Consider the following 20,348-nt stretch of genomic DNA (forward strand, 5'->3'; position numbering starts at 1 on the left):
TAATATTTTCCCCAATAAATATTCCCCAAAAATATGCAAAAGCCTCCTTTTCAAAGTAAGTGTTGTAGTATAACCAGCAGGAGGCATTCTATGTGTGAAGTAAGTTTTGAGACATTGCGCTAAAACTATTACATGTTTTCCCTAATAAATATTGCCCAAAATTATGCAAAAGCCTTTCTTTCCAAAGTAAGTTATCTTAATACATCCATGAGTAGAACCAGCAGTTAGCCAGTTATTTTAAACGCAATTTGGAAGACATGACTTTGTAGACGGTCCCTGCATGCGCATTAATCTCACAAAACATATGTTAGTTGTCCAAGTCGGATAGAAGGACAACCCGTTTTGATGAGATAAGGTTGTGGCTCGTTGGCTACCTTACTATGGTAAGCAAAAGGCGTCGTTTGTGTTTTAAAAACGTTTTGCTGATGACTATTAATCCCGGTGCACTGAATATGTGACCCGTCAAAATCTGTGTCCACCTAGGCTACATTATCGGAAGGGGGCGCTACGGATTCTTACAGGAGGGACCGAGATCTCGACGCGTCACAGATTTCAGTGCAACATCGGAAGTTCAAATCTGTGAATTCCAACTTTACCAAAGTCCACACATCCATTTAGGAGCATTCCTGACGACCTGAACATATATAATAGGCTACTGTCCAAATTAAATATTACTTGTGTTCACTTTCACTGAAAGTCCCATATCAATGATTGCTATATAGCTGTTGAGGACTGCATTTGTCGCTCTTGTTAAAGAGAGGAATTTGAACACACACAATTTGCTAATCCACAGAGGAATTTCCACAATCCAGACGATCATAAAGAGCAGGAAGTGTTTACACGAGAAGCACAAAGAGAAGAGACACAGAGCAGAGGAAAGAGAACAAGGTGGAAAAAAGCAGAACATTCAAAACATAAAAAGATGACGTTTTCTTAGTCCATTTGTTTTTAACTTAACCTTACATTTTTTTTCTGTGTTGGATTCAGTGAGCTGCAGTCACAGAGGAAAGAGAACAATGTGGAAAGCAGCAGTGTCTGTGTTCCTGCTACTAAACCTGGATATACAGGTGAATGGTGCTGTAGATAAGACGAGGGGGTCTGTGGTAGAAAACTCCAGGACGGAGAAGAAGGTGAAGACAGAAGAGGCTGAAGCAAACAACAACATTCCTGCAAGTGACACTGCTTCTTCAGGTTTTTTGGGCAACTTGCTGGTGGTACCCATGGATGGGAGTCACTGGGTGGGTTTAAAGGCCATTGCCCAAGAAATGGGTCGTCGTGGACACCGGGTTACAGTGGTGATTCCAGAGATCAGCATGCGGATGGGCCCAGGGAAACACTACGACACTGTGACCTATCCTGTTCCTTATGACAAGGCTCATATGGATTCTGTCATGGCCTCACTCAAGGACATGATGAAAAAATCGTCTTTCACAGAGAAGATAAGGAAAGGATTCTCAAACATGCAGAAATTCATAGGGTTTATGCACACCACAGCAGAGAGTCTACTGTTCAATGTCAGTCTGATCTCACATCTGGCACAGCAGGTGAGTGCAAATAGAGGATCAGGTGTCAAATCTAATAAATTCAATACAATAGCCTTGCACATTATACAGAATTTGTGAGGCATTTGTTTAGACTGTGTCTACTACTTTTAAACTATGCTACATTTTGGGGCTGCTGTTTGTATTTTATTAATGTGAAATCTTTATCTGCAAGGTAACTAAAGTAGATAAATGTAGTGGAGTACAAAGTACAGTATATTCTTCTGAGAAGAATGGTATGTTTTATACATGTAGACATATGTCATGTCTTCTGAATAATCAATGCATAAAAAAGCAAAAGGAAAGGTGCTTTATTAGTGCGTACTAATAAAGCACTAACCGGTTGTATCTATTTTTCTATTTTTTTTTGCACCTTTCCACTCTGCAGAACTTTGATGCAGTCCTAACAGACCCTGTGGCACCCACAGGCTCATTAATAGCTCGAAAATTAGGTGAGTTCAGCCACACTTGGATCATCTGTTCTCTTTTATGTCTGCACGTTTTCTCACAGGTCATACATCAAATCATTTTCAGGTATCCCTACTATAAATTTGCTGAGGGGACTTCCATGTTCCTTGGATATGAAGTCTGCAGGCTGCCCCTCCCCGCCCTCATATGTGCCCCGCTTGTTGACCAGATACACAGATAAAATGAGCTTCCAGGAGAGAGCTTTCAACACTTTGGTGAGGACTTACAGCCAGATGTGCATCCACGGTGCATGCATTAAGGATGGCCAGGCTTAATGCTGTAAAATTAATATACCAATATACTATCAAACCCCTATATGTCATTACGTTTGGCAATGTAGCAGACCCCCTTAGTATCTGTCTCCCTACTTTAGGCTACATTCAAAGTCAGGCAGTAGGTCAAGATGAACCAGTTCAACTACTGCACAATGAAATGAATAACATCGTTCCAGCACTGTTAAAATGTAACTGAAATTCTACTCTTTTGCCAAGCACCTATGCCTTACTTTGTACATTTGTTCATCTTTGCTCTTTGATGCCTCTGACATACAGGTGGCTTTATTGGAGCCGTTGCTATGCCGACTGTTGTTTTGGCACTTTGACCAAATAGCCTATCAGTTTCTGGGAGAGGAGGTGGGCATAGCTGAAGTGCTGTCAGAGTCTGCTATCTGGCTGCTGAGGTAAGGTTAGATATTAAGATTTAGGAGAAGAAAACACATTAACCTAGATGGTCCTATGAAGAAGTACTTAATAATATTAAACTAATAAACAAGATAGGAATAAGGTAGTTTTCAGTGGCGATTTCTTTAAGACTGCAAGGGAAGCTCGGCTTCCCCTAAAATGTCTAAAATGTAATGGTCAAATATGTACTATTGTGTTAACATGTTATTGACTAAAAATGCGTTGTTCAATATGTTCATTTCGAAGACGATTTTGTTCAGAATCCGCTGACTCGATTTCCTTCTCATACATTCCCGTAGTGCCACAGTGTATTTCCCATGGATGTATTAAGAGGTATTTCCCTGTTGAAGCCTGGCATCCATTGACTTCAATGGGGCTGCTTTGAGCAGTTTTTTTCAGTGCTTCAAAACTAGACGGTCATTGGATAAATGCTGCGTCTCTGGGGGTCAATGGAGCAGTGGGCTAGCCTGGACGCCGGGCTTCTGCGTGATGATTGGAGGGTCTGTCGAAAGGCTGCATCTCCTTTTGATTGACTGCGATTTTGTACAATAAAAAGTCGCCAAAGTTGTTCAAGCAGAGTTCACTCTGCCCAGTTCATTTTGTAAGTGTTGTTGAAAGACGAACTGGTGCAACCTATTTCTTAATATTTGCTTGGCGAAATTGCTAGCCAATTTTCAACATACATTTCATACAAGTATACACAACATTCCTTGTTTCAGTTTTAACCTAATTCCCACATTTCCTTCTTCGAATTTAATATTGTTTTGTTAGATCGTTTGTTCATTTATTCATTCATACAGTACGCTAGGCTAGTGTTGTAGGGGTGAACTAGCCAGCTAGCAAACTGCACACGATGGCAGACAATGCTAATATTGTTGACCTGGTTTTGGCAAAGCCATTTTAAAGTCTTCCTTACGAGGAGAAACCATTAACTTATAATTAAACAGCAGGGTTAGATCAACACTTAAGATTGATTTAGTGCAAAAGATAGGGCAAAGTAACAGGTCTTTTCATCTCTCCTTGTATGACAAAGTTAGCTGGCTGACAGGAAGTGCTGTGACAAAGAAAATGTACTGCTGGCTGGCCATGCCCATGCCTCTTGATGAAACCTTTTCACGGATATTATACATTATTATTATAATAATTACTATATTATTATTGTATTATATAATATATTTTATTATTATTATTATTGTTAGTATAAATATTATAATATGAATAAATGTAGTTTTACTGTTACTGTTGTTTTACGCCTGTAAATCACACTAAAAGAACAAAAGGTCTTAAAATCTGATAAATATTGTGATACTTTGTTAAAACAGGATGGACTTCACACTGGAGTTCCCACGTCCTCTCATGCCTAATGTAGTACTAGTTGGTGGAATCAACTGCAACGTGAGACATCCTCTGCCTGAGGTAAGGGCTGAGTGGTATTGATTCAACCTTTTGATTTTGTTTTACTTCTTCATCCCGTTATCCCACTGCTAATATTGTGGGGAGATAGAGAGATAAATAGAGAGATGAATACCAGACCAGTTTGTGTGTTTTTTGCAGGATCTGGAGTCCTGGGTGTCAGGAGAACATGGGTTTGTAGTGTTCACCCTGGGCACCATGGTGTCAGATCTACCAGAAGAGACAACCTCCGTCTTCTTAGAAGCTTTCAGACAGATTCCACAGACGGTACAGGAATATATGATCATTAAGAATGTGCATTTTAAATCATACATCAATGCAATAATCAAAAAGCAATAAATGACACTTAGCTTCTTTTGATAGGTTATATGGAGGTACACTGGGCAGGTTCCCGACAGTTTCCCAGAAAATGTGAAGTTGATGAAATGGGTGCCTCAGAATGACCTACTAGGTCTGTAACTCCACTGCAAAACATCCTGAAATGTGAAGCCCACGACTCAATACTGAGAGATGATGTGTCCCATACCGTAACATCTGAAATCTTTGTGTGTTGTGTGTTAGCACATCCTGGAGCTCGGGCTTTCATCACTCATGCTGGTTCTCATGGTCTCTTTGAGGGACTGTGTCACGGTGTTCCCATGGTGATGATACCAATTGGGGGGGACCAGCCTGACAACGCGGTGAGGTTGGCGAGCAGAGGAGCTGGAGTCGTGTTGGATATTTATTCGATCACTACAGAGAGCCTTCTTCAGGGACTGAATGAGGTCATCAATGACACCAGGTGAGGGATTAGAAGCTCGTTTTGGAATCTGATTTTCATACCATCTTCACTTCAGTGTTGTATTCTTCATATCTTGCCATCAATCTGTTTATATCCAGGTATAAAGAGAACATGCAGAAGCTGTCGGCTCTCCATAAAGACCGGCCAGTTGACCCACTGGACCTTTCAGTGTACTGGACAGAATTTGTGATGCGGCACAAAGGGGCAAAACATCTCAGACCAGCTGTCCATGACCTCAACTGGCTCCAGTACTACTGCCTGGATGTAATAGCAGTACTGGCTACTCTAGTGCTGTTTTTTGTAATACTGACAGTAAAGTGCTTGAAACTATGCTTCTGGAAACTGAGCAGGAAGAGGAAGCAGGACTAACCTTCGGGTTTCTTGTGCACATTTCCAAAGAAGTTTCCAAGTGATCAAATTACCAGAAAACAACTGTTGGTTGCTATACACACCCTTTACACAATGCCTTTACATGTTTCAACATACTGAATCAGAAATCTAGAGAAACAAGCTTGATAAGACATAGGTGTCATATAAAGATACTTCAGGACTCTAGGACTGTTTATAAAAGCGGTGTTGGTTTAATGAATAACAAACATGTGACCTCAGTGATGATAAATGAATGAACCCTTAGGTACTGGTTCTATGGATGTAAGTGATATCTCCACAGGTTGTCTGGTAAGAACAGGAAAGATGGTGATTGGTCAACAAATGCAGTCCATAGTACACACGCTCATTGACATGCCATTCATTTATTGTTGGGAGTTTAGAATAGCCCAATGTGAATGTGTTGACTACAATAATGGGAGTAAACAGAGAACATGTACAGACATTAATTATATGCTGTAATAATAAATAACAAACAGTACGGCATGAAATACACAATGCATGTATCCGCTACCGCTCAGAACAGTTACCTGATTGTGAGTTGAAGTTGTTTTTGTTATATCTTTTATTTTCGCTCTGCTGTCAATGCTTGTATACCTTCTGGTAAGGACAGTTCATTATTTTTGTGGAAAAGAAGAAACATATCAAATTGAAGTTTGAGTGATGAAAATAAATTGACAAACAAAAGAAAACAGTGGCGTGATTCTGAGTCTTGTCGACCAAGGCGCATTCCAAAGGACAAAAGTGATCAAAAACGTTGTCAGAAAGTTGTTCCCATAGTATGCATATGCTTATTTTTCCAATGTATGTAAGTGTTGTAGTAGAACCAGCAGGTGGCCAGTTATTTGTGATGTCATTTTGGAGACATTAGCTATATAATGATGAAACTAGTGAATATCTTTGTTGTATCTCTCTTCGGTGTTGCACTTTGTAGATGGACCCTGCGCACTCGTCTCACAGATGGCTGCTCATAGACCAATGCTATTTGTTCAGGTTGGAGGGAAGACAACCTGTTTTGATGAAATAAGGTTGAAGCTCTATGTCTACCTTACTATGGTAGAAAAGAGGTGTCCTTTGTGTTTTTAAAAAGGTTGGTTAATGTATTATTGATCCCGGAAGATTGAATCTCTGAATATCATTCCAACTTCACGGGAGTTAATTAGCTATAAAGAGTTTGGGACCATTCCTGAACATAAGGAATACTGTCCAAATTAAATATTATTTGTGTTCACTTTCACTGAAAGTCCCATATCAATGACCTTTCAACTGCTAACGCTTGAGGAATGCAGTTGTCGCTCTTGTTAACAATAGGACTTTGAACACACACAACTTGCTAAAATCACAGAGGAATTTCAACAGCGACCATAAGGGCAGGAATTGTTTCCACGAGAAGCACAAAGAAGAGACAGAGGAAAGAGAACAATGTGGAAAGCAGCAGTGTTTGTGTTCCTGCTACTAAACCTGGATATACAGGTGAATGGTGCTGTAGATAAGACGAGGGGGTCTGTGGTAGAAAACTCCAGGACGGAGAAGAAGGTGAAGACAGAAGAGGCTGAAGCACACAACAACATTCCTGCAAGTGACACTGCTTCTTCAGGTTTTTTGGGCAACTTGCTGGTGGTACCCATGGATGGGAGTCACTGGGTGGGTTTAAAGGCCATTGCCCAAGAAATGGGTCGTCGTGGACACCGGGTTACAGTGGTGATTCCAGAGATCAGCATGCGGATGGGCCCAGGGAAACACTACGACACTGTGACCTATCCTGTTCCTTATGACAAGGCTCATATGGATTCTCTCATGGCCTCACAAAAGGACCTGATGGAAAAATCTGCACATTCTTTCACAGAGAAGATACGGAAAGGATTCTCAAAATTCCAGAAAATAACAGGCTTTATCCACACCACAGCAGAGAGCCTACTGTTCAATGTCAGTCTGATCTCACATCTGGCACAGCAGGTGAGTGCAAATACAGGATCAGGTGTCAAATGTAAGAAAATTCAATAGCCTTGCACCTTATCCAGTATTTGTGAGGCATATTTTTAGACTGTCTACTACGTTTAAACTAACTTTTGGGGCTGCCACTATATTGGATTGCATTATACTGCAGTGTTTGTGTCATTGTGTAATGTGTAACCCCTGTATCTAAAGTTGAGACAGCTGTTAGCAGTTTTCTTATGTAAAAGTACCACAAAGATGTATTTGAAGTGCTACAAATGTAGCCTTTTTGAAGTGTAAAAAATAGAAGTACTTGTTCTGCAACAAAACAACTTCTGTGACTGATGAATTATTATATAGATACAGATAGCTTTATTTATCTCAGAAGGGCAATTTCGTTGCTACAGTCCACCGGAACATATACACATTCATACTACCAGTCATCAATGACAGAGGGAGCACAATAAAAAGGAATATGGGAAAGTGTGAATCCAGAAGTATACAAAAAGAAAATTATTTGAAATAAGAACTGAATGAAGACGATAAAGTACGATAAAGAATAACAAAACAAAATAATAAAAATGTACAGTTTAGTTAAGTGCAGAGTGGATTGCACATACATAACAAATTACAATCCAACAATTTTAAAGACATAATAAATATGAGGTGTGTGAAAAATGCATTTCATTATTAGAGCATTCATGTCTACGTAGCAATTACTGCTTTAACTGGTTGAGGTGGAGCTTGTTTTAATTATTGTAGTACTGAGGTATTGTAGTTCAAAGGTTCCCAACATAAGGGTCACAAGATAAATCTGAGGGGTCATAAAATGATTCATAGGGAAGAAAATACATTTATAACCCTATGAACATTACACTGTTATTTAAATGAAATTGAAAATGGAATGGAAAATATCTCTTTGGTGGAACCACGATCCTCGCACATTTGAAACATAAAAAGGAGCTCTGACCAGATACTAAAACAGTCATAATCCATAAAGTTTATAAATTACTAGTACATATACATACATTTAATACATTGTAAGTTTATCATAATGTATGTTTTAATGTAAACTCTTTATATGCGAGGTAACTATAGCAGATAAATATAGTTGTGTAAAACGTACAGTACATTCCTCTGAGAGACAGATGTATGTTTATACAAAAAAAGCTGTGTCATCAGTTGATATGTAGACATGTCATGTCTTCTGAAGAATCACTGCATGATGAAGCAGAAAGAAAGGTGCTTTAATAGTCCATACTGATTCATCCCTTACATCTAATTTGACTTTGCACCTTTCCACTCTGCAGAACTTTGATGCAGTCCTAACGGACCCCATGGTGCCCACAGGCTCATTAATAGCTCGGAAATTAGGTGAGTTCAGCCACACTTGGATCATCGGTTCTCTTTTAAGTTTGCACATTTTCTCACAGGTCATACATCAAATAATTTTCAGGTATCCCTACTATAAATTTGCTGAGGGGGATTCCATGTTCCTTGGATATGAAGTCTGCAGGCTGCCCCTCCCCGCCCTCATATGTGCCCCGCTTGTTGACCAGATACACAGATAAAATGAGCTTTCAGGAGAGAGCTTTCAACACTTTGGTGAGGACTTACAGCCAGATGTGCATCGACAGATGCATGCATGAAGGATGGCCAAGTTTAATTCTGTAAAATTAATATACCAATATACTATCAAACCCCCATATGTCATTACGTTTGGCAATGTAGCAGACCCCCTTAGTATCTGTCTCCCTACTTTAGGCTACATTCAAAGTCAGGCAGTAGGTCAAGATGAACCAGTTCAACTACTGCACAATGAAATGAATAACAGCGTTCCAGCACTGTTAAAATGTAACTGAACTCTTTTGCCAAGCACCTATGCCTTACTTTGTACATTTATTCATCTTTACTCTGTGATGCCTCTGACATACAGGTGGCTTTATTGGAGCCATTGCTATGCCGACTGATTTTTTGGCACTTTGACCAAATAGCCTATCAGTTTCTGGGAGAGGAGGTGGGCATAGCTGAAGTGCTGTCAGAGTCTGCTATCTGGCTGCTGAGGTAAGGTTAGATATTAAGATTTAGGAGAATTTAGGGATCGTTTTAATTAGTACGAATCTCATTGGAATGTTGAATTAAACCAATAATGTATTAAACAAAAGTGGAATATTTTAAGTCTAAAAAAAGAGAAAAATCATAGTTATGGCATGTCAAAAAGTCATAGTATAGGTATGTCATAAAAAGTAATATTATAGCATGTAAAAAAGTGATTAAAAAGCAATAGTATAGTTTTTCGAAAAAAGTCATGAAAAATACATAGTATAGTATAGTATGTCCAAAAAAGTGATTAAAAAAAGTAATAATCTAGTATGTTGAAAAAGAGTGAAAGTAAAGCATGCCAAAAAGTGATAAAACAGTCATAGCATAGCATATTGAAAAAATCCATTGAAAATTCATAGTATTGTTTGTCGAAAAAACATCATGAAAACAACCACCCCAGATCCTGGGTCAGAGTCTGTGGTTATAACTCCTGTTGAAGCAATGTTAACCTCTTTGTCAGCGAAGAACTTTGTTAAAAACACACATAGCTTAGTAGGTCAGAAAAAGCCATTAAAAATTCATAGTATAGTATGTCCAAGAACAAGAAAAAGGTCATAGTATTGTATGTCGAAAAAAGTGATAAAAAAATCATAGTATAGTATGTCGACAAAAAGTTTTAAAAAGTCATAGTATAGTATGTCCAAAAATATTCTCAAAAAGTCATAGAATAGTGTCAGAAAAGTCATAATATAGTATGTGGAAAAAAGTAATAGAATAGTATATCAGAAAAGTCATAAAAAGTCATAGTATAGTTTTTTGAGAAAAGGTCATAGTATAGTATGTCAGAAAAGTCTTAAATAATTCACAGTATAGTATGTCGAAAACAATCATAAAAAAGTCATACTATAGTATGTTGAAAAAAAGTTATGTTTTTAAACTATGACTAATTTTCTTCAGTAATGTGAACGATAAAAAGGTTATGAGCTTCACAAATAGCTCAGTGAGATAAGCTGCTACAGGTAAAATCAAGACTAGAGGTTGAGGGTTGAATTTTCCAAAATACCATGACTTTTTTTTTGACATACTATGACATTTTTATGACTTTTCTGACATACTATTCTATGACTTTATGTTGTCGCAAAACTAGCAAAAATATTGATATATAATTTGTGTGGATAAACTTAAAAAATGTGGGCATATCAACGATTTGAAAAACTGGTACTCTTCCTGCAGGCTTTCTATGCCAATCTAGAATGGCTTGAAACAAGGTAACCAATGCATTTTTTCCACAAAAAATGTTACAGAGTCAATGGTAGAACTTCAGACATTACCACAAAGTAATGAAATACGTGTGGCAGGGCACCTTTAAATGAAGTAGAAAAATACATTTACGTTTTGACATATAAATGGTGTATGAGAATTAAGAATTGTGGCTGTGAGAGCAAGTTAGGAGAAAGTTTTAAGACAATGTTCTATCTTCTCTGCACTGTAGCTGAGCCATCACCCACACTGAGCAGTCCTCAAAAACTCATGAAAAAGCCTAAAGAAGCACTAAACTTAAACAGTGATAACACAAAAACTGTAAAAGATATAAAAAAAAGTTGAATCATTTTGAAATAGCTGAACGTTTTATGAATAGTTTAAAGTTTGAATGACGTCCGTAGGTGAAAGCATGTGGGAGAAATAGCATCTAGAAGTGGAAGAAGCCTGAAGAGATTTAAAGATTGCTCCATGGACTTTCAGTGCAAAAAGAAAAAAAAGCTTAATATTTTAAAAATCGTGAAGAGAAGTTGAATACAAGCACAAATGTTCTTAAAAAGCTTAACATTTTTTATATTTGATTGTTTTTTATAGCTAAAAGTACTGTAGGCAGAATTAGTAGGTGAGCGAAAATTGTACTGAAGAATCCGATAACGATACTGTGAATGCTGCTAAATCACAATAATATTGTGATACTATGTTAAAACAGGATGGACTTCACACTGGAGTTCCCACGTCCTATCACACCTAATGTAGTACTAGTTGGTGGAATCAACTGCAACGTGAGACATCCTCTTCCTAAGGTAAGGCCTGAGTGGTATTGATTCAACCTTTTGATTTTGTTTTACTTCCTCCTCACATTATCTGCTATATTGTGGGGAGATAGAGAGATAAATAGAGAGATGAATACCAGACCAGTTTGTGTGTTTTTTGCAGGATCTGGAGTCCTGGGTGTCAGGAGAACATGGGTTTGTAGTGTTCACCCTGGGCACCATGCTGTCAGATCTACCAGAAGAGACAACCTCCGTCTTCTTAGAAGCTTTCAGACAGATTCCACAGAAGGTACAGGAATATATTAACATAATCATACATCAATGCAATAATCAAAAGCATTAAATGACACTCAGCTTCTTTTGATAGGTTATATGGAGGTACACTGGGCAGGTTCCCGACAGTTTCCCAGAAAATGTGAAGTTGATGAAATGGGTGCCTCAGAATGACCTACTAGGTCTGTAACTCCACTGCAAAACATCCTGAAATGTGAAGCCCACGACTCAATACTGAGAGATGATGTGTCCCATACCGTAACATCTGAAATCTTTGTGTGTTGTGTGTTAGCACATCCTGGAGCTCGGGCTTTCATCACTCATGCTGGCTCTCATGGTCTCTTTGAGGGACTGTGTCATGGTGTTCCCATGGTGATGATACCAATTACGGGGGACCAGCCTGACAACGCAGTGAAGTTGGCGAGCAGAGGAGCTGGAGTCGTGTTGGATATCTATTCGATCACTACAGAGAGCCTTCTTCAGGGACTGAATGAGGTCATCAATGACACCAGGTGAGGGATTAGAAGCTTGTTTTGGAATCTGATTTTCATACCATCTTCACTTCAGTGTTGTATTCTTCATATCTTGCCATCAATCTGTTTATATCCAGGTATAAAGAGAACATGCAGAAGCTGTCGGCTCTCCATAAAGACCGGCCAGTTGACCCACTGGACCTTTCAGTGTACTGGACAGAATTTGTGATGCGGCACAAAGGGGCAAAACATCTCAGACCAGCTGTCCATGACCTCAACTGGCTCCAGTACTACTGCCTGGATGTAATAGCAGTACTGGCTACTCTAGTGCTGTTTTTTGTAATACTGACTGTGAAGTGCTTGAAACTTTGCTTCTGGAAACTGAGAAGGAAGAGGAAGCAGGACTAACCTGCTGCTACATTTGCACCTTCATCCCAGCAATAACACTGTATGTAAGGGAGATTATAAACCCATCCTGGTCATAAAAATATTAATGCAAAGTTAAGTCTGTTATGGTTTAAATATGCGACAGGGAGTACAAACAATTAAGGAAACCATGGGGTGATCAGAAAAAAACCTTTAATTAACAGAAAATACAGAATATTATTAGATGCCATTATGGTCTGGGCTTGAGGGACAATGATGAGCATTAGTGGCCGCCCTTCTTGGGTGGGAACAGGGCATACTCTACAGCCAGAGCAACAGTAAAGGCAGCAAATCCCCACTTGAATCCTCTCAGAAGCACGTCAGACAGAGTCACAGCACGAGCGAAGCCGCCGGAGTATCTCCAAGCCTCGTTGCTGCAGAGCAAGAGTGGCATTGACAGGAGAGAAAGAAAAGAGCAGGGTCAGGAATAAGATTGACTAATATCAGCTATATCTGATGTAGGTTGAAATACTGACCGTGCCCATGGATCCTTAAGGCCCCTGGCTGCCAGCCTCTGCTGTGTAAACTCCAGTGGTGTTCCCTCGGCCTTCCACTGGCGCCAGTCTGGCATGGACATCTTGTTGTGGCCGTGGTCACCTCCCATGCTAAAAACAGATATATACACATAAACTCAGCAAACAAAAAACACCTCTTTTTCAGGACACTGTATTTTAAAAGATACTTTTGTAAAAATCTAAATTACTTTAGAGATCTTCATTGTCTTCAGGGGTTTAAACAATGTTTTCCATGTTTTCCGTGCTTGTTCAATGAACCATAAACAATGAATGAACATGCACCTGTTGAACGGTCAAAAAGACAGAAACCGCTTGCAGGCGGTAGGCAATTAAGCTCACAGTTAAAAGAAAATTAGGAAAGTAAAGAGACCTTTCTACTGACTCTGAAAAACACCAGGTAAGATGGGGTAAGAGTATATCTGCACCCTTTTAAGTGACTAATGGGGTCCGAAAAGGTGGAATACTGTCACCTCTTGACTTCAATTTGTAAATGAATGATCTTTCTAAAAAAAAAAAGTTAAAAGAGGGGGATAGTGTTATTAACCCTTGTGTTGTCTCCCCTTTTTTCCGACACCCTTTTTTCAGTTTGTTTTTGCTTTATCCTACGTTTTAAATTGTTACATTTTTCTTCTACACATTTTCAGCGCTGATTTCTACATCTCATATTTTCTGATATAAAACAAAAATTGAAAATGGGTCAATTTGACCCAAAGTCAACACAAGGTCATCTGGTGTACATGCTGGTGACTTAGTTGTCCTGTTTCCGTATAGTGCTGGCCTACAACAACTGCTTAGGTCTGCTCACAGTATGGTGTGCAGCATGATATCAAATTTAACTCTAAAAACAGTGTTGTCATGATTGCAAAAACCGAGGAGGATCAGAGGCAAAATTTTCCTTCCTTCTTTATGGCAAACCAAGCACTACATATGGTAAATAAAGTGAGATATTTGGGTCACATCATCAGAAATAATTTATGTGATGACTGTATGCACAAGCCAATATGCTGGCACGCAAGTTCACATGTGCACAGATGATGTTAAAACTGTCCTTTTTAGAGCTTACTGTACTCCACTCTATACAGCCCACTTGTGGTGCAGCTTTAGTAAGGCAAAAATGAGAAAGGTGGCATTTAATGATGCATTCAGAATCTCTCTCAAACTGCCAAGATGGACAAGTGTGAGTCATATGTTTGGGACAAGTAATGTTCCCACCTTATGTACAAATGTGCGAGTCACTTAACTTATTCAAAAGAAATATAATAATAATGGCTTTAACTGACCCCACACAGAGTGAAGCAAGGTACACTTCTTGCTTTTGGAAAAATTTGAATTAATGTCTGCATGTGGGCTTTTTTTTTCACTGTGAACTTATGAAATTCAATATAACTTCTTTGTTTTGTCTGTGTTGTTGTGTTTTCCATATTTATATACTAATAAGGACGTGTGTGTGTGTTTTCCATATTTATATACTTATATGGACGTGTGTGTGTTTTCCATATGTATACTGATATGATACTGAAATAAAGTTGAATTGAAATTGAATTGTCATGTAAATGTAAGATTGGTGCAAAGGGAACCTTGTATAACAGAAAATCACAACATATATAATATTGTTAAAACCATGGATCCAACCAACTGTCAATCAAACCATGGCACAGTTATATGGATGTTTTTATAATGTCAGGATTGGTAAATATGTAAACTAGCGTCGCTGTTTCTAACAAATACCAAAATAAATCAATGTCTGTCTATTTTTATCCACTTAGTGTCCCTGAGGATTACATACCTACCTAAAATAAATGATCGCTTCGTACATAATGAATCAAAATACGAAGACAAAATGTAGACAAACCAATGTAGGTAACGTTAACGTTAGACAGCGACAGCGTTTCCTCAGCTAGCATTAGCTCCGTTCTCTCGCTAAAGGTAGATCAATCAAATTGCAGCATTAGTTCTAAGACACATTATCTACACCTTCATATGTGTTTAGTAAGTGTCGTCGCCCACTGTGAAGGAGCATCTAAAGATAAGTCAGAAATGTAAGATTTTATTCAAAAGAACACTGTACCTGTGTGGTTTGTTGTGACCTCTGTTGCTGGACTAAATGTTGCGACAGCTACCGTTGTTTTGCGGCTTTATTACGGCACAGCATTCGGGACAAAATACCAAAGAGGAGAGGGCGTTTGGAGTTCTTCTTTTAATGCAAACGAATTACACGTCACGTACAGCGTACAACAGTTAATATCAGTTTGTTAATTTATGTAAGCTTTTTCAGCATAACAAATTAAAATACAATATAACTACAATTCGTATTTATATTGTTCATATATGTAACTATATACTGTATTCGTAATTACTGTTCAGATCATTACATTCTATCCAATTTTAAAGAAGTATCAATGTGCTATTTTAATTTAATTAATTTAAAAAAATAATAATTAAATTTTAATTTTAATAGGCCGCAGATATGTATTTGGTCTTTTCATTAGGCATTAGTTTAATAACAATGAACTTCACTTATCTGTTTCCCCTTAAATATTAGAAAATAAAGGGAGCGTGATACATTATATCAAGTAACAATGTATATCACAGACATTCTGTGTCAAACGTTCTCCATGTATTACTGATTGTTTTGCTTTCTTAATGATCATCTACATCACAAATGTTTCACTTACAAAGAATAACATGTTCAGGTCCCTGTAAAAAAAAAAAAAAAAAAAAAAAAGGCTGCTTTCCCATCTCATCAGAGTAGGAGCTTAGTCCAAGGTCCGGGCTAACTAAAGTTGATCTTGCTTTTGATATTGCAGCTCCTGACTTTGAAACAGCCTCAGAGACACTAAAACAGTGCAGATTTAATCATTATCATTGCCATTTTCCTTTGTTGTTTCGGTCTCCATTTGTAAAGGACTTTGTAGCACTTACAGACCAAACACTGTATGTTAACCTACCAACTTACAAAGGCATTGGAAAAATATTCTACATACATTTCAACCGTTTGTCACAACTCAGTCAGACACAATCAGACAATCATGTTGCTGTTAATTACATACAATTTTGTACATGTTTTGCAATAATCAATCACACCATCTTTCAATATAACCAGGCCACTATGGTGTCTTGTTTCTTTGACAGTGCCTGCGGTGCCTGTACAGCTCAATGTCCATGATGCTTGTTGTCCAAGTGTGTGTAAGTGTGTTTATGCACTGGGCTCAGACAATGCCACAAAAGTGATTTAGAGTTTGCTTTGTGGGTTGAGCAGGTCCTTCAGAGCATCCAGGTTCTCCCCCTCTGGAGCCTCAGGCCATGCACTGTGGTCTGGAGAAGAACACACAAAACACACAAGGATTTAGTATACTAGTTTGCTTGTATTGTATAGTATATACCGTAAAGACTGCGTCTGTGGATGCTTTAGCAAGATGTACGTACTGGGTATCTCCCACATGGAGTGGTACAGACTCTGCCCTGCATCAACCTTCAGGGTGGCTCCAGAGATGTAGGAGGCAGCAGGGGAGAGCAGGAAACACACCGCTGATGAGATCTGAACTTAGAAAAAACCCAGAAGAAAATACTACAGCCTGTGACACTGCAACAAAGCCACAGACACGCAGCACATAATCTATTAACTATTGTTCTCAATTACCAAATGTTTATTTTCTCTTATTAGTCATGCCAATCATGATACATGACATTGTTGTCTAAAATGAACTCTACAATGTCATTATTATGTCATATGTTTCACAGGATGCTTTCTGAAATTCTGAGAATTACAATTCACTTTGACTTCCTATTATCATGCAGTTGAATGTGACAGATATCAATTAGACATTATACAACTAAACAGGGAATTTTCCTACATAAACAGATGCTGTGACATTGATAATTGAAGAAACTACTATGGATGTTATGGTGTATTTCTCTATATAGTTTAGCCCTTTCCACAACACAGTGTCATCAAAAAAGACAGATGTTTGTATGTTCACTTTAGCAAGGTATAGCCAGGACCTTGGATGTATGAAAAGGGACTTCCCATAACCATCCCATAAACAATTATACTTTTTTAAATATAAAAAAACGTTAAAATGTTTAATGGGTGCCTTTCCTCATGGTATTGAAGGTGTCACTACATGGTTACACACCTCTTCTGGTACTCCCAGCCTCTTTGCAGGGCATAATGGAACAGACATCTTGAAAAGATTTGGGCCAAAGTCCTTGTAGTTCTCCATTGCAGTTTTGGAAAAGATTGTGCCCTGCAACCAGACAAATGGACAGATTTCAAATGATTACATAATTAAAGACATCCAACACTTATTCTGCATTAACCTTGTCCTTACAGGTGCAACAGAGTTGACTCTGACTCCTGAGGATGCCCACTCAATGGCCAGACTCTTTGTTAAGTTGTCCACTGCTGCCCTGGCTGCCCCTGTGTGGCTATCAGGGAGAGGAGATACAGTGTTTCAACAACAGGGAGAAAAGTGTGCCAGTTGTAAATTCATGTGTAATGTGGTGGGTGGTGCTGCTTACGCCATGCCTGGGAAACCTTTCCACATGTCAGCAATGATGTTGACGATCACACCTCCATGCTGTTTCATCCACGCAGTGTAGACTGTGTGGATAGAACAGCATCAGTCATACTGACTGGGAGCTTTATCAGACACACACTAAGTCAATGCTATCTGCCTGCATCTTACCCTCCTGGCAGCAGTGAAAGGTTCCAGTCAGGTTGGTGTCTACCACAGCTTTCCAGCCTTTAGAGGACATATGTTCTGCTGGGCTGGTGAACTGACCTCCTCCATTGTTCACCAGAAAGTCTATCCTGCCGTACTCTTTCAGCACTGACGACACAAGATTCTTCACCTGCAGCACCAGGGAATCAAAACATGCGATCAAGCACTGACAACATCAACATGAAGCAGTTCTAGAGGCTGAATGTGTGTGTAGGCCCACCTCATCCTCGTTTCGGATGTTACATGGTAGAGGAGTGACACGTGCAGGGCTGGAAGCAGGGAGTTTTTGTCTCATCTCCTGAGCTGCTGCCTCCAACCTCTCTGCCTTTCTACTGGAGATCACCACATTGCAACCTGAAGACAAAATAGTTAGCCATGACAAAAAAAACTATAACAGTACTAATAGTCTGTTCACTTTAGGACACATTTTTTATAATCATTATTTGGTTATTTGATGTTATTATTTGAAATGAGTTGGCCACAATTAATAGTCACTGAATTGCTTGCTGTTCTGTGATTTTTCATGGATGACTCCAAATTAAAGATACAATTTAAAGCAATTGGGAGTTCCACTGAATTCCAAATTGTGAGGCAGCATTTATTACCAGTCACACTTTTGTATTTATTTAGACATGACAAACACAGAGGGTGAAATAAGTCTCAATTACTGAAATCCGAGGGGGAAACAGAATACTTGGTCCAGATGTTGCACCACATTCTGTAACCCATCAGTTAGGACTAGGCGACATGGAGAAAATCAAATATCACAATATTTTTGACCAAATACCTCGATATCAATACCACAATGATATAGCAATATGATATATAGGTAGTGTTGACTATTGGTGCTTTCACAAAATATTTACACAATGATATTTTTGATAATTAATCATCAGTAATGTGAATATAATGACTATGTGGGTAAAGACAAATAACAGAACAGTTACAACAGTTTGGTAAGTTGAGAAAATGACATAACTTTACTGCAATGCAGCCTTTAAAACCAAGAAAATATGCCATATTACAATATCCAAAAACTAAGACAATATCTAGTCTCATATCACGATATCGATATAATATCGATGTATTGCCCAGCTCTACCATCAGTTATGTGACCTGACTAGGATATTAGATATTACTGTTATATTGCCACACACTGTACACGTTTTTAATCACACTTTGCCACATTCTTGACTTTACTAGCTGTTACCAAAACCTGAGCCACCACAGTGTTTAAAAGGTGTCACAATTTCAAGGTCTTTGCTGGTGCGACAGTAAGGTTGGAACAGGTTTAGAATTCTATCGAAGTTCACTTGGCTGTAGTTGTCAGTCCGCTGCTGTTCACTTCAAACTGTCTGCTCTATGAAAAACATGTCTTGACCCAGAACTCGGCATCACTTACCCAGCTCTAGCAGCTCTGCAGAGATAGCTTTACCGATACCGGTCCCGCCACCCGTTACTATTGCAACTTTATGGTTGAACAAGCCCGGTCTGAAAACACTGGACGCCGCCATACTAGTATTTAACACTACTGAGGAAAAGCATGGGAAGATTCTAAATCGGATATGCTACAATGATCGACGTAGTTAGGTTTAGGCATAGGGAGTGAGGATTGGTTAGGGTTAGGGAAAGAATACCAGGGTAAGCCAATCAGAAGCCGAATAAGGCGGGTCATGAGGAACGTTCTTTGACGTCTACACATCTAGCGGATCCGATCTAGCATCTACCGAAGCCAAAAAGCACGACACTACTTGGCATTTTACGACAGTTTTTTTGTTGTTGTGCTTTTTACAGTTTAATGGTGTTACACTCATAGATATAGAACACTGTTTTATGGTTACAGTGCTGTCATCTTCAGGAAGGTACAGGTAACTGTTACCTACAGGGTTCATTTTCCTCAATGCACGTGTAGACTATATTAATACAATAAATAGTGTGAAATATTCTTTATAATCAACTACTGAAATTGTATGTTTTTCTTGACATTTCCTGAAATGTAATTGTTACTTATTTAATCTGACAAATATTTAAGATTTTAAAGTGAGAATTCTGTGCCTCTTTTTTTTCTACTTTATCATCAATTTTAATCGGGCGAGTTATTCCTGAAACCTAATAGCCGGGAGGAAAACAGTTATGTTTCAAGAATTATTAAAAAAATATATTGCGTAAATATTAAATGCCACAACTTTAAAGTATATATTTTTCTTGTATAACACTTATTCACTCTTTTCTATTTTACTGTAATTTTGTATTGTTTGTGCGTATGCTTATTTGTAGGTATGTATATTCACACCTGTGCTGAAGATCAATAAAAAAATAAATTAAAAAAAAGGAGCATAAAAATAAAACCTTTGTACGGCTTATTTGCAATCGGTGATAGTATATAAACTCTAGTAATATACAGGATGTATGGTACTATTAACACTGATCAGTACCAGTGACAAAGCTTTTTCACAGCACACATCGACTGGCCACTGCAGGAAATGCACAGGTGACATCAATAATGGCGCTTACATGTTTGGGTTTACTGTATAGGTATATATTGTATGGAATGCTTTATGCTTTTGTTCTGACTGCATATCAAAACTGCCTCTCACTGCCTTTACAATACTAGGGGTACAAAATTGCAAATGCATACAATAAAGCAATTATATTA

The 20,348-nt window shown here is 38.5% G+C and overlaps 4 protein-coding genes across 6 annotated transcripts; 2 read left to right on the forward strand and 2 right to left on the reverse strand.

Annotated features, from left to right (window-relative positions):
* Positions 1-296: 296 nt before the first annotated feature.
* LOC114564936 (UDP-glucuronosyltransferase 1-7C-like) lies at positions 297-5,335 on the forward strand. Of its 3 annotated transcripts, none has more exons than XM_028592632.1 (11): positions 297-383; positions 484-888; positions 988-1,544; positions 1,930-1,993; positions 2,076-2,224; positions 2,561-2,688; positions 4,012-4,105; positions 4,244-4,369; positions 4,466-4,553; positions 4,664-4,883; positions 4,982-5,335. In XM_028592632.1, the coding sequence occupies exons 3-11, from the start codon at positions 1,017-1,019 to the stop codon at positions 5,250-5,252; spliced, it is 1,668 nt and encodes a 555-aa protein (XP_028448433.1). In that variant the 5' UTR covers positions 297-383; positions 484-888; positions 988-1,016; the 3' UTR covers positions 5,253-5,335. The 3 variants fall into 3 exon arrangements, with proteins under 3 accessions (XP_028448433.1, XP_028448434.1, XP_028448436.1); XM_028592633.1 differs by having other exon boundaries at positions 314-383; positions 794-888; XM_028592635.1 differs by lacking the exons at positions 297-383; positions 484-888; positions 988-1,544; ... (1 more) ...; positions 2,076-2,224; positions 2,561-2,688 and adding an exon at positions 2,703-3,383.
* A 1,357-nt stretch (positions 5,336-6,692) lies between these two features.
* On the forward strand, positions 6,693-12,435 carry LOC114565995 (UDP-glucuronosyltransferase 1-1). The gene is made up of 9 exons (XM_028594335.1): positions 6,693-7,226; positions 8,516-8,579; positions 8,662-8,810; positions 9,142-9,269; positions 11,218-11,311; positions 11,445-11,570; positions 11,649-11,736; positions 11,847-12,066; positions 12,165-12,435. The coding sequence occupies exons 1-9, from the start codon at positions 6,693-6,695 to the stop codon at positions 12,433-12,435; spliced, it is 1,674 nt and encodes a 557-aa protein (XP_028450136.1).
* Positions 12,436-12,589: 154 nt separating this feature from the next.
* On the reverse strand, positions 12,590-15,144 carry ndufb3 (NADH:ubiquinone oxidoreductase subunit B3). The gene is made up of 3 exons (XM_028593223.1): positions 15,037-15,144; positions 12,930-13,058; positions 12,590-12,827 (listed from the first exon to the last, which is right to left on the reverse strand). The coding sequence occupies exons 2-3, from the start codon at positions 13,055-13,057 to the stop codon at positions 12,677-12,679; spliced, it is 279 nt and encodes a 92-aa protein (XP_028449024.1). The 5' UTR covers position 13,058; positions 15,037-15,144; the 3' UTR covers positions 12,590-12,676.
* A 3-nt stretch (positions 15,145-15,147) lies between these two features.
* On the reverse strand, positions 15,148-19,577 carry pecr (peroxisomal trans-2-enoyl-CoA reductase). Its single transcript, XM_028593221.1, has 8 exons — positions 19,095-19,577; positions 17,913-18,046; positions 17,657-17,822; positions 17,490-17,571; positions 17,300-17,396; positions 17,105-17,215; positions 16,395-16,506; positions 15,148-16,283 (listed from the first exon to the last, which is right to left on the reverse strand). The coding sequence occupies exons 1-8, from the start codon at positions 19,204-19,206 to the stop codon at positions 16,201-16,203; spliced, it is 897 nt and encodes a 298-aa protein (XP_028449022.1). The 5' UTR covers positions 19,207-19,577; the 3' UTR covers positions 15,148-16,200.
* Between the last annotated feature and the right edge of the window lie 771 nt (positions 19,578-20,348).

This window comes from Perca flavescens, chromosome 12 (genome assembly GCF_004354835.1).
Source record: "Perca flavescens isolate YP-PL-M2 chromosome 12, PFLA_1.0, whole genome shotgun sequence".
NCBI lineage: Eukaryota > Metazoa > Chordata > Actinopteri > Perciformes > Percidae > Perca > Perca flavescens.

Coding starts and splice junctions, on each gene's coding strand:
- LOC114564936 (XM_028592632.1), top strand. CDS start 1,017: ATGTGGAAAGCAGCAGTGTCTGTGTTCCTGCTACTAAACCTGGATATA. Junction 1,545..1,929: donor TCTCACATCTGGCACAGCAG/GTGAGTGCAAAT, acceptor TCCACTCTGCAG/AACTTTGATGCAGTCCTAAC. Junction 2,225..2,560: donor AGAGAGCTTTCAACACTTTG/GTGAGGACTTAC, acceptor TCTGACATACAG/GTGGCTTTATTGGAGCCGTT.
- LOC114565995 (XM_028594335.1), top strand. CDS start 6,693: ATGTGGAAAGCAGCAGTGTTTGTGTTCCTGCTACTAAACCTGGATATA. Junction 8,811..9,141: donor AGAGAGCTTTCAACACTTTG/GTGAGGACTTAC, acceptor TCTGACATACAG/GTGGCTTTATTGGAGCCATT. Junction 11,312..11,444: donor TGAGACATCCTCTTCCTAAG/GTAAGGCCTGAG, acceptor TGTTTTTTGCAG/GATCTGGAGTCCTGGGTGTC.
- ndufb3 (XM_028593223.1), bottom strand. CDS start 13,057: ATGGGAGGTGACCACGGCCACAACAAGATGTCCATGCCAGACTGGCGC. Junction 12,828..12,929: donor CTTAAGGATCCATGGGCACG/GTCAGTATTTCA, acceptor CTTGCTCTGCAG/CAACGAGGCTTGGAGATACT.
- pecr (XM_028593221.1), bottom strand. CDS start 19,206: ATGGCGGCGTCCAGTGTTTTCAGACCGGGCTTGTTCAACCATAAAGTT. Junction 17,823..17,912: donor ACATCCGAAACGAGGATGAG/GTGGGCCTACAC, acceptor CTGGTGCTGCAG/GTGAAGAATCTTGTGTCGTC. Junction 16,284..16,394: donor CTCCATGTGGGAGATACCCA/GTACGTACATCT, acceptor GTTCTTCTCCAG/ACCACAGTGCATGGCCTGAG.